General features: G+C 44.3%; 1 protein-coding gene across 1 annotated transcript in view; it reads right to left on the bottom strand.

Moving 5' to 3' along the window:
• The window catches only part of BRWD1 (bromodomain and WD repeat domain containing 1), a 282,561-nt gene that overhangs the window by 207,953 nt on the left and 61,328 nt on the right, over positions 1–13,280 (bottom strand). Inside the window, exons 14-15 of the mRNA XM_029577859.1 lie at positions 6,012–6,162; positions 5,564–5,698 (exon numbers count right to left, since the gene is read on the bottom strand). Of these exons, the coding sequence (XP_029433719.1) occupies positions 5,564–5,698; positions 6,012–6,162 (286 nt within the window). The remainder of the gene's footprint in view (positions 1–5,563; positions 5,699–6,011; positions 6,163–13,280) is intronic.

Below are 13,280 nucleotides of genomic sequence, written 5' to 3'. Positions count from 1 at the left end.
TTTCCAGCGAGAGAGTAACGCCTGCTGGAGCGGCCGCATATGGGCAAAGGCACACGGCACTAAGTCTATGGTTGACACCATGGAGCCCAGCAGTTGGAGGTAGTCCCAGGCAGTGGGCGGAGAGAGAGTCCTGAAGAGTCGCAGTTGAGAAAGGAGAGAGCGCGCTCGATCCCGATGGAGAAAGATCTTCCCCTGTGTGGTGTTGAAGCGTGCGCCCAGGAAATCTATTGTTTGTGAAGGAGAGAGGTGACTCTTGTGAAGGTTGACAACCCAACTGAGGGAGCGTAGAAGATGTAGCACCCGCTGCACTGCCTGCTGACACAGACTCCGGGACTCTGCCCGGATGAGCCAGTCATCCAGGTAAGGATGAACTAGGATCCCTTCCTTTCGTAGAGCCGCTGCTACCACCACCATTATCTTGGTGAATGTCCGTGGAGCCGTCGCTAGACCGAAAGGAAGAACCTGGAATTGAAAATGTTGTCCCAGAATCTTGAAGCGAAGGAAGCGCTGCTGTGACTGGCGAATAGGAATATGTAGATAAGCTTCCCTTAAGTCTAGAGAAGCTATAAAAACTCTCCTTCGTGAACCGCCGTGATCACGGAGCATAAGGTTTCCATCCTGAAATGTGGAATCTTGAGGGCTTTGTTGACCATCTTGAGGTCGAGGATAGGACGGAAGTCTCCTTCCTTCTTGGGAACCACGAAATAGATGGAATAGTGGCCTGACCCTAGTTCCGACAAGGGTACCAGGATGATGGCCCCCAAGTGCAAGAGTCTGGTCAGCGAGCGCCTCACTGTATCCTGCTTTTTCAGCAGACCACATGGGGAAAAGACGAATCAGTCTCTTAGATGTCGAGCAAATTCTAACGCGTAGCCGTGCTTTATGATATCCAGGACTCATTGGTCTGAGGTGATCTTGACCCACTCCTCATAGAAGAGGGACAGCCGTCCGCCGATCCTGGAGTTGGAGGAGTGGGCCAGCAAGATTTCATTGCGTGGACTTAGCAGCCCCTTGGGAAGGGCTGTCCCTGGACTGTCTGTGGCCCCAAAAGGAATGAGACCAGGACTGTGACTGGGATGAGGAATTTCTCTGCGGGGCTGGTCTGGACTGACAAAAATGACGCTGGCCCCTGAAGCGGTAATGTGTGGAACTGAAAGTCCTAGAGCCCAGAGGTCGGTCTTCTGGTAATTTGTGTACTTTCTTCTCCCCAAGGGACTGTATGAGTTGTTCCAGCTCGTCTCCAAAAAGCAACTTCCCTTTAAAAGGCAAAGAGCCCAGTCTAGCTTTGGAAGAAGAATCCGCCGCCCAATTGCGAAGCCAAAGTAGGCGACGAGCAGAGATGGCTGAGGCCATAGTTGTGGCTAGGACATGGAGGAGATCATAGAGAGCATCCACCCCATATGCAATAGCTGCCTCCAGGCAATCCACTTGTTTTGCTTCATCCGGAGGAAGCTCTTGAGCTCCAAGTAATTGTTGCATCCAACGAAGCCCTGCTCATTGCATGAGCGAGCTGCAGACCGCCGCACGGACCCCTAGAGCTGAAACTTCAAAGATCCTGTTCAAATACACCTCAAGCTTGCGATCTTGGGTGTCCTTTAGCGTGGTCCCACCTGTGACCGGGATAGTTGTCCGTTTTGTGACTGCAGACACCGAAGAATCAACGCTGGGCACCTTGAGGAGATCCAAGGAGTCCTCGGGAAGTGGGTAAAGCTTATCCATTGCCCTGCCGACCCGGGGAGAGCCAACAGGGACATCCCACTCTATTGACAACAACTGGAGGAGTCTGTGATGAAAAGAAAAAGTTTTCACGGGGGGGGGGCAGAAGGCCCGCCAAGAGAGGATCTCCCTTTCTCCCCATCTCACTGGGCCCCACAGGCTCCTGTGGGGCTTCAATGTCTAGTTCTTCAAGAACTTTCAGAATAAGTGAGTCCAGTTCATCCCTCTGAAAGAGTCTTAAAACTTGCGGGTCATCCCCTTCCAGCAGCGGTATAGGGTCATCCAAATCTGGGTCCGGGTGTTGGGGGATGGAAGGGGTCTGGATTAGCCGGCTGGGAGACCCCCCCCCCGCACCAGAGCAGGACCAGGGAGTTCCAGAGGGCAGGAGCCCCCTGTAGTGCCTGACCCTGGAGGAGCTGGAGGTTGTGAGCCCCCTGCGGTGCCTGTCCCTGAGGGAACCAGAGGACCAGGACCTTGAGAGATATCTGGGACATCTCCCATACCTTGAAGTCTGGGAATCTTTGGGAAAGGAGGAGCTGCTGGATCCTGTGAGAGGCTTGCCAAATATGCACTTGCATTAGTAAAATAAATTGCGCTGAAAACGGCCCCAGGGTGGCAGTGGGAGGGGCCCCATTAAGCTGTCCCACAATGGAATTATAAGGGGCAGGGCTCAGTGTCAGAATTGGCGGGGGGGGGGGGGGGGGGGGGGGGGGGGGGGAAGGAACTGGAGTCATCCGGTAAATCGGGAGACGCAGGAGCAGGCAGCTCCAAAATCAAGATGGCCACTGCTCCTTCTTGAGAAGGAGACAGAGCCGGCCTCCTCGAGGACGGGCGCGCAGAAGCGCGTGAAATCAGACGGCCTTCCAAGGTGGACAAACCCTCCGCGCCGGGGAGGCAGTCCAAGCAAAGGCAGTCGCGGAAGAGTCGGCCCGACTCCCCACAGGCTGCACATCGCACCGAGCGCGGCATGGGAGAATGCAGAAAATCGCTCTCCCAAAGTTGTCAGCAGCTGGCTCTATAAGAGCTGGACAGAGGAATGGCACCTGTCAACAACGGCCCGAGGAAAACGACTTCTCAGGGCGGGCTGCTGGGAGGGGGGGGGGGGGGGGAAGAGGTTGGAGCCACCAACATTCACTCTGCCAAATGCTGAATAGAAGAAATTACAGAAAAATAAAACACTTACCCCCAAGGACAGACAGAAAGGAAGAAAGTGTCCCTATCAAGTTCTGCCTGCAAGTCCAAAATGACTGGGAGAAGTGACAAAGTTAGACTTGTAAATTAAATTTTATTTATTTATTTTTTTTAAAGTTGATCCATACCAAGGTAAGAAAAATAAAATATAGTAAGAAATGCTGAGGAGCCGTAGGTGTCCCCAGCCATCTGCTGGAGTCAGAGAAAAATACTGAAGGGACACAGAGGGCGCTCCAACCTATAAGGGGCCGTCCTTTTCAGTTTTTTGCTCTGACTCCATCTGCTAGAAAGGAGACATAACCCACTGTCTGGACTGATCCGGGTACGTACAGGGAACAGAGATTACTAAAATGACTCAAGAAATAACAGACCGCAATGCTCTTGACACTATTTTAAAATATGGTTTTCTTACTTAAACCTGAAGTTCAAAGCAGATTTTCCAAAATATGATCGCAAGACCCTATATTCATCTTTTCTGTCTCCAAGGTGAAATTACTTCTTACCTGATAATTTCCTTTCCTTGAAGTAAGACAAGCCAGTCCACACCAGTGGGTTATGCACTCCAGGTGGAGATGGAGAACAAAGACTTGTCAGCCAGTATTTCTCCAAAAGCAAACTGTGGACACTAACTACTAAATACTAACATTATCATCGCATCCTACAAACACTATTCGACTTAACCTTGTGGATTCTTTTAATTTTTTTATTTTAACAAACTGATCCTGGAACCTCATTCCTTTCTGGCAAGGACCTAGCAACACAGAAGAAAGTCTGCCACCTCAAGGTAGCCCTGGGCTGGGTGGATTGGCTTGCCTTACTTTGCGGAAAGGAAATTATCAGGTAAAAAGTAATTTCACCTTCCTTTTCATCCAGGCAAGCCAGTCCACACCAGTGGGATGTACCAAAGCTACTTCCCCCCCCCCCACCCAAAGGGTGGGAGGCTGCCAGAGGCCCAAGCAGCAGTGCCCTAGCAAAGGCAGAATCCTCCCATTCCACCACATCCAGTTGGTATCACCTGGAAAACATATGCAAAAACAACCAGTTTGCCACTCTACAAATCTCTGCCGGAGAAAGCAAACGCAATTCTGCCCACGAAACTGCCTGAGCCCGGGTCGAATACACTCTGTCTTGTCTCGGAAGAGGCTTCCCAGAATCCACATACACTCCTTAATCCAACAAGCCACCATGCCCCGAGAAACTGCCTCCCCCTTCTTCATGGAAAGGTCCCTGCGTGGAAAGCTTTCTAGAAACTTTGATTGGCACACAGAGTATGCCCAGCATGTCACTATCCACGCATCCACACAGTGTCCCTCTTCAGTCTTGTAACACAGAATTATAGGGGGGGAAAAAAAAAAACAAACACAGGAGAAACCTAACTCCGCGGAGTGGCGGGCGGGTTTCGTGAGGACTCACATCCTTCTGTCCTAGGAGAAAGCAGAGTTTCTTACCTGTAACAGGTGTTCTCCTAGGAGAGCAAGATGTTAGCGCTCACACAAAACAGATGGAGCTTGCATGGAAAACTGACAAACACTGAGCATGACCAGCCACCATCCACGGGGGGGTTCCTCTTCAGTCTTATAATATAGAATTCGCAAAAAATAAAACAAACGTAAAGAAAGCCAACTCCGCCTGGTGAAGGGTGAGTTTTGTGAGGTCCAAGGTCTAACATCCTGCTGTCCCAGGAGAACAGCAGTTACAGGTAAGCAACTCTGCTTTCTCCTAGGACAAGCAGGATGGTAGCCCTCACATGGGTGAATACGTAGCTACAGGTGCTCCCAAACCTAAGAAAGCCAGCACTTAACAGGTGCCAACCTGCACAACAACCAGTGCTGCTATAACACTGGGAGACAGCCTGAACCCGAACAAAGGACCCAAGGCAGGAAGAGTTGGGTTTTACGGCTGAAAGATTACAGAGGACCAACTGACCGAAATTACTGTCACGTCGCCCATCTTTGTCCAAACAATGAGCCACCGAAGCGGACATTGCTTGTACGGAATGAGCCTGGACATGGCCCTCAAGTTGCAGTCCAGCTTGTGCACAGCAAAATGAAATAGTCTGCTAGCCAGTTGGATAGGGTCTGTTTGGACACTGACTTCCAATCTGTTCTTGTCAAAGTAGACAAGTTGCGTGAACTGGCAGTGAGTTGCTGTCCAGTCCAGGTAAAAGGCCAGCTGTCTATTTTGCCCAATACCAGCCCAGCAGGAAGTAATAAATGCAGGAAGCCGAAGAGCATACCCCCAGATCAGTGAGCACCAACTGACCCTATATGGTAAGAAGAGTAGCAAGAGGGCAGAAGCACAAAAACGGTGAGGGGCAGGATCTCCACGTACCCTAGAAAAATTTAAAATGCCCAGAAGACCAAGTAAAGAAATGGCTGCCAATGATCAGATACACAAAGGCTCCGCATCCCTATTACCATAGAATGAACTCATGCAGAGTGGAATTGAATAGTTATTGCAAAACATCCACATTTTTTAAATATTAAAGACTAATTATAAAATGTCACAATATCTAAGACCACAGCAATGCATAACAAACATTACAAAAGGAAAAGTTGCCTCTGCAGTTTAAGATGAATTTAGCACACCTGTTGTCACTTAAACAGATCTTCAATTTTTAAATAAACATTTCATAAAGGAAAGAGTTTAATCTTACCATGTTGAAGTAATGCTTTGTTTTGGTGCCTTTAGTAACATCCCAAATGAAAATGTTGCCATCGTGACCTGCAGACAGCATGATCCTAGAATCATATGGATGTGGTTCCAGGACAAAAACTTCATCCTGGTGTCCCTTGAATGAAAATGCCAAGAAGTACACAGTCACCGCACTTTAACACCACCACCCTTCTTTCCTTCTCTCCAAAAGTTTTCCATGTTTATCAGACTACCTGTCCTAAACAACATTAAAGTGGCAACACAATCAAATCTTACTGATACTATCAGTTTTCAAGATCATCAGAGCTTTCCAATTTACTTCAATCCAACAATTACAAACAAGACGCTACAGTACCTAAATAAAAAAAAAACCAAAACAACTTAGTACATGGCTGACTTCTGTACTAAAGAAAAGCAGAATAAAAACAAACATTAAATCATTCACATACCATCATACTGTGAAGTAGCTGCCCACTAACTGAGTTCCATACTTTCAGCTGGTGATTATTTATCGCTGTGATTACTAAGGTATCAAACCGATCCCACGCTATCATTGTGACTCTAGGCTTTATGAACTTGTCCTCTTCAGAGCATGGATCACTGTAGCAAAGAAAAAAATTGTTGCACTGATACAATTCTAAAAAAAAAAAACAAACACAAAACAAAACCATGCAATTTCAACTGAGTGGGGGACACAAATAACTGCAAGGCAACTAAGGAAGTTGACACTAACATTACTGTAACTGCTGAACAGTTTGACTTCTACAGGCCCCCAGACACTCCGCTATTCCCCTCCATTTCTTGTGCATCAGTTAGCCTAAGAATACCAGACATGAGGGCAGAGCCCGATCGCTCTCAATGAAGCATGTGCTTCGTTCTCACACGCCCTCCTGGTTATCAAAGAAGAGGAAACCGGGTAAGGGCAGAGAGCAACAGAAGGGCTAAAACCAGAAAGTTTGATATAGCAATGAGTCAGAGGATTGATTTATCAGTGCTGCGAAATGGGAGGGGGCAGGAGAGTCTTTTTCAATCTGTTTATAGTTTGGGTGTTATCATTTTTGCTATGACTATACATTGTATAACAATATGATTTTGCAAGGTGTTTCTCTCTGAACTAATCTTTACTGGAAAAGATCAATAGAAAGCAAACATTTGTTCTTATCTGAACAGTCCAGACGAGTGGGTTATGTTCCAGCAGATGGAGAAAGACCACAGGTTTGCTATAAGCATCCAGGCTGATCTCAGCCTGACAATGATATCTGTAACAAGCTAACTTCGAAATGAGAACCTTAAAAAACCAAAGGGCTTCCAAGAACACACATTCTAAACATGTAGCCAAACTAGATATAGAACTGTTATGTACCCAACAGTCCTAAAGCCCCAGATTCCCTGGGATATCAACTTTTTTTTTTAATTGAAAGTTTTATTAAAACATTTAGCACAAAAGTACAACAACAAAGAGAAGTGCGTGTTAATGCCTAATAAATCTTTAAACCCTTCCAGTCCCTCCCCCCGTCGTGGTGGGGCCATGAGAAATACAATCCACAACATAGTCAACTTTGTGCTCCCACCCTTCGAGCCCCTAGAAACTGCCTCTCTGAAGTATGCAACTTGGGAAAGTGGTGTTTCTGGTCACAGTGACTTCAGCTAGATGGGTTAGGGAGCTTCAGGCACTGGTGCAGTATTCTCCATAGCTGCAGTTTCACCATGACAAGGTTACCCTGTGGATGCACCCATCCTTTTTGCAAAAACTTATCTGTTTTTCACCTGAACCAGACAATCCTACTGCCTACAATCTTTCCAAAGCCACAAAATGTCAGAGAGAGATTACTACACACCTTGGACTGTAAGAGAGCCTTAGCATACTACAAGAAAAGAACCCAAACGAACAACCGTTCATCCCAATTGTGTGTGTCATTTATCCCAAATGCGCAGGGTACACCAGTGGCAAAGAACTTTAGCAAATTGGGTAACTCTGTGCATTCAATTTTGCTACTGGTTGCATTCCAGCTACACGGAAAGAAAAAAAAAAAGCCCAGGAGGTAATCACGCGGGAACAGCCTCGCATGTGCACAGAGCAAAGCTCTGTAGTCTAAGAGAGAAGCTCCACCCCGTGCCACCTGGAGAACATCACCCAGAGAGCATGGCTAATTCAGCCTTCTTATTGACGGAAAAATAATTTTATCCCAGAGGACTGGAGGGTCCATGGAGGAGTATACCACTCAAGCTTGTGCCTTAAATAGGGGTCATCTGAATATAATAAATTTAATCCTACTTCTTACAGGAAGAAAATGTAATTGTTGGAGACAGAGTTATATGTTTATATCGTTGCAATCCACATAAAATGCAGGCCACTGCGTTTTGTAACAATTGAAGTATTTTTAACAACTTATCAGGAAGACCCAATAATAATGTTGCAAGTCTATATGGCCCAAAGCAAGGGATTGCAATACGGTTCTAAAAAAACAGGAGAGTTCTAGACTGGTCTGACTGGACTCAAGCAAAAGAACAGGTAAGAACAAATTTCTCCTTCCTCTTCATCCAGTCAGACCAGTCCAGTCAAGAGGAATGTACCAAAGCTACTCCTGAACTGGTGGTCAGAGTGCCAATACTTCAGAAGAGAATGAGGCTCTTTCCCTGGCACACCCCTCCAAGCAATAATGTTTCAAAAGGGAATATAAGGAAGAATGCATTACAGCTTGACAACATTCCTGTGGAGAAATCAAATGCAGCTCCATCCAAGATGCACTCTTGAGCTCTTGATAAATGTGTTTTAATCTGCTTAGGCAAAGCCTTACTCTTTTCAATACATGTTGCTGACAGATACTGCTTAAGCCACTGCACTAGAGCAACTTTGGTTCTCACCTCACCTTTCTTTGTACCATTGAACATCGCAAACAGATTATGATGATCTCCTGAAGGCATTTGTGACCTTCAGATAGTACAACAGGACCTTCCAAACATCTAAAAAATGAAGTTCCTTGACCACCATTCTGAACTGCAAAGTGTATGAGGTGCTGGGAAACATTGAATACCAACAGCCAGTAAGAGAAAAAACATTTTATAAGATTTTATAGGGAACAGTTCTTACCAAGCAATGTAAAGTAAATGCCAGCTCAGCTTTTCTGAGCCATTATACTCTGTTAAATATGTCACTGCCTCTAAACATACACACCACTGAGCTGTTTCCATAACATTTTCCAACTGGTTAGCATTATAATTTTATTTCATATGAACTAATAAGACTAGATTCTTGTAAGTTATATGATTTTTTGTAAATTTAGTTGAGAAAACAGAAATAAAACTTAATACTGACTTCTGATATACTAACTTTTCATATACCGTAGTTTTAGCAGTTCAACAGCCTTGGCTTGTGCTGTTATTTTACCAAACTAGTCTGGCTTCACAGAGAACCTTTTCATTCAACCCTTACCAAGGGGGCAAAACAAAGGCAATCAGACCGACTGGTTTAAATTAAAAATTGACATCACCTTCAGAAGACAAGAAGGAAAGGTGTACAAGTCTTGATTGTATCTCTCGTGATGACCAAAAAGCTTTATCTTGCAATTTCAGAATTGCAAGATAAAGCTTGCAATTCTGAAATTCTTCTGGCTGATCAGATAGCTACCAGAAAAATAGCCTTCAAGGTAAGCAGCTTAAGGGAAATCTCTAAGAGACTGAAACTGAGAACTTACCAAAAGGAAACACCAACAGTTCTGATCCCAAGAGGGCACTGGATCTCTCAATGACGGCCTAACATATTTGACCCCTTTTAAGAAATATCTGAATGAGACAATAAGGATCTCCCCAACACATGCCCCTCTGTAACAGCTATAGCCACCACTTGCACCTTCAAAGAATTAAGTATGTCCCTCAACCAGACCCTCCTGAAGAAACTCTGAAATAGGCATATAGTGTTAAAGAAGGCCTAAATTCCTTCTGCATCATCATTCAAAAATTCTCAAAATCCTAACATATACTAAGGAAGTCAAGATTCTCCTGGCTTGCAAGAGCAGAATTCACCATGTCATTGGAATTCTTTTGTAATCAAAACAAGACCTCAAGGGCTAAGCCATAAGACAAAAATTGACCTGGATGTTCATGGAAAAGGAGGACAATGTGAGAGAAGGTTCTTGTTCTGATCTAATCACAATAGAGTTCTGTCCAACAATTGAATAGATCCACATACCAAGGGCACCTAGGCCAGCCCAGAGCCACTAGAATAACCAAACCTTGATGCCTGGAAATTTGAAGCACTCTTCCTATCATGGGCCATGGAGGAAACCCAATGAACAGCTCCTGTCTGCCAATCCTGAATCAGGGCATTCAGCCCCAATGATCCTCTTACACACATTGTTAAATGTACACCGGTTTGATGTGACTCCTGTCATGAAAGCCGGTATAATTAATAAATAAATAAATAACCTTTGTATCTTGGCTACCTCCAGGAATGCAATCAAATCCATTAGGGGAGTGCCCCACCAGTTCAATTTTTGATCAAAAGCCTTCCGAGACAATTGCCACTACCCTGGATTGATGAAGTTTTGGCTGAGAAAGACTGCCTGAATGTTTTCCACTCCCACTATATGTGAAACAGATAGATTCCTCAGACTCTTTTCTGCCCAAAGAAGAAGCAGATCCATCTACTCTGACACATGAGGACTCTTTGTACCTCCCTAATTATTGTCAGACATCCTGCCTGCTTGACCCTGAGAAGGCACAAAATCTAAAGTGCCAACCAAATCACTCTGTTTTCCAAATAATTGATAGACTTCTTTGCTTCTTCCTCTGTCCAAAATCCTCGAGCAATTTTATCCAGACATAAGCCCTCCAACCTGAAAGGCTGACATCTGTTGTCACCATGATCAAAACCAGAGGTTCCAATTCCACTCCTTTTTCCAAGTTCTGGGAATTTAGCCACAGGTGGAGAGTAACTTAGACCTCTACCAGAAGCCTCAGAGAAAAATTAGACACAGAGGATCCCACCTGGACAAAAAAAAAACCCTCTGAAAAAGCTTATGTGCCCTTACCTAGAGTACTAGGATTCCAAAAGCTGTAGATAACTTCATATTGTCAAACTCCTAACTGAAATCAACAAAAGAACTTGATGCTGCAGCTTCTGAATTCTTTGGTTTGTCAGATGCACACAACCTATACTTGTATTGAACAAAGCTCCCAAGTATTCCAGCGCCTGAAATGGAATGAGACTGCTCTTGGAGACATTCATTACCCAATCTCTTGCAAAAACTGCACCATGCCTTCAGTGGCTCGCACTCTCTTGCTCTGATTTTACTCTTATGAGCCAATCATCCAGGTAAGGATGAACCAAAATGCCTTCATTTCAAGGCCACCAATGCCACCATCACCATTACCTTTGAAAAGGAACATGGAGCTGCGGCTAGGCCAAAGGGAAGAATAATTTGATGTTAGTAAATTTTCCTAAAACTCATTTAATGTCACCAACAGATCTCCCGTGACACTCAAATAAGGAGAAAGGAATTTTTATCAATGAGAGGAGCAGCCTTACAAAGAGGTGCTAAATATGTATTAAAATTTCCATGTCGTTGTATTATTATTTATCAGGGAATGAAATATATATTCAATCAACCTGATCAGTTAAAATCATACTTGGGTGCTCTATCCTAAGACTCTCCATTGTGCTGGTACAGTAAAGAGTAATGGCGAGGGTTGACGTAATGCCTATATTGATGTATTTTTTGGAGACTGCTTCTTTGTTTTATGTCTTTTCTCCATTTTCTCGTGTTTCCTATGATAATATGTAAGGATAAACTCACAGAAGAGGCTGTGGACTTTACCTGCTATCACCCGGAGGTGAACCTTTCCTTTGCCGTACTCTCTGCAAGCCTAGACATCAGGGGGCGGAACCGAGCGAGGCGCCCATAAAAACGGCGCCCTAGCGGTTCCCAATTGCTGCGGACTTTACCTGCTATCATCCGGAGGTGAACCTTTCCTTTGCAGTACTCTCTGCAAGCCTAGACATCAGGGGGCGGAGCCGAGCGAGGCGCCCATAAAAACGGCGCACCGCCAAAGCCACACACTCCTAAGGGGCGCGCGGCTTTGCTTGGCGTGATTGGCATTGGGGAGAAATTTTGATTGATTCAATCCGGAGCCAGGAGATTCTGGAGAGGACATAAAGGAACTTTGAAGTCAACGCAGAAGGAGTCCTAGGTATTTTCTTTACTTCTTTTTTCTTGTTTATATAGTGGTTGGTTATAGCTTTCCTCTTTGTGATGCCACATACAAAGAGGAAGGCGAGACTGAGAGAATTGTCCTCAACACCGAATTCTATTAGTAACCAACCCAGAATTGCGGACTGCTTCGCAAAAACTCCCATAACAAATCCAGGTAGTATAGTCGCAGGGGGGTCAACCCAGGAGCACCAGCAACACCTGAGCCACCCTCCGAGAAGAGAGAAGGGCCCTAAACAAAAAATGAACTTTACACCATTGCGGGACCAGAGAGGGGCAGGAAGTTTAGACTGCTCCTCGGAGAGCCCTCTCCAGGGCTCTGGGGAACAAAATGGTGATTCCTCCATAGAATGTAAGGAAATGGGAAAGGCTCCAATGGAGGGAGGAGATGATGAAACCCAAGTGGGATCTTTGGCTGATATTACCAATAATTCTACCAAAAAATGTCACCCTTGAAGAAATTGGGACCATGTTAGTCTCAATGCAAAGATCTATAAACAATATTGCTAGCACTTTACAGGATGTATTAAATAAGAATGTGGTTTTACATACTAAGGTGGATAAAATAGATGGTTCAGTAATTGTGTTGGAAAATAAGGTAAATGATCTAGATAAGATACAAGCAAATCTGATTAAATCTGAGAAGATGTATTCTGATAAATTAGAAATGTTAGAAAATCAAATTAGAAAGAATAATTTGAGGTTAGTAAATTTTCCTAAAACTCATTTAATGTCACCAACAGATTTATTTAGAAGTTACCTGGTAAATGTACTGAAGTACACTAATGAAGCAGTTCCTGCTACAGATAGAATATATTATGCAGCACAATATCAGGAAATAGGTAACTCTTCAAAGCAAAAGCAAGATAATCATGAGGAAAATGTGAATTTATCAGAACTTCTGGAAAAATCATTTGAAGTTAACATTGAAACTAGAGCCACTCTTATTGTACAATTCTCCTTTCTTTCTGAGAGAGATACATTACTGAAATTGCATTTTAAATATCAGAAAGTGCAATTTTATGGTCAAAGTACATGGTGATTTCAACACTATCTTTGTTCAGTCAATGAGGTGGTATGTGTGTGTACAAGAGACTGCTTCAACTGGCACATGAATTGTAGGCAGAAAATTTAACACAATAAAAAAAAGCCTTAAACTATGATTCATCAAAATCAGCCACTTCTGGTTTCATATCCCTTGCCAGTCTAACAGTAGCATTCTCTACTTTTATTCCAGATGTTCATTTTTTCATGGTGGGGAAAGATTACAGCGCATATTGAAGAAGAAAGGCAGAGACCATGAAACAAGGTTGATAATGTATTCCATGACCAAGTCAGTTACACAGCACACCTCCAGCCTTATTTAGAAAAGGCTTTGAATGAAAATTTTAGTTTGCTGATCCTCCTGAATGTACGAGAGATTTTTGGCAGATTGCTAAATTAGTTTGTGTCAAGTCATTAGAGATTATGTAAACTATTGCTTCTCTCCATCTTTACTCCCTCCAATGA

This window comes from Rhinatrema bivittatum, chromosome 15 (assembly GCF_901001135.1).
Source record: "Rhinatrema bivittatum chromosome 15, aRhiBiv1.1, whole genome shotgun sequence".
Lineage (NCBI taxonomy): Eukaryota > Metazoa > Chordata > Amphibia > Gymnophiona > Rhinatrematidae > Rhinatrema > Rhinatrema bivittatum.
This window is presented reverse-complemented; position numbering and strand designations above follow the sequence as displayed.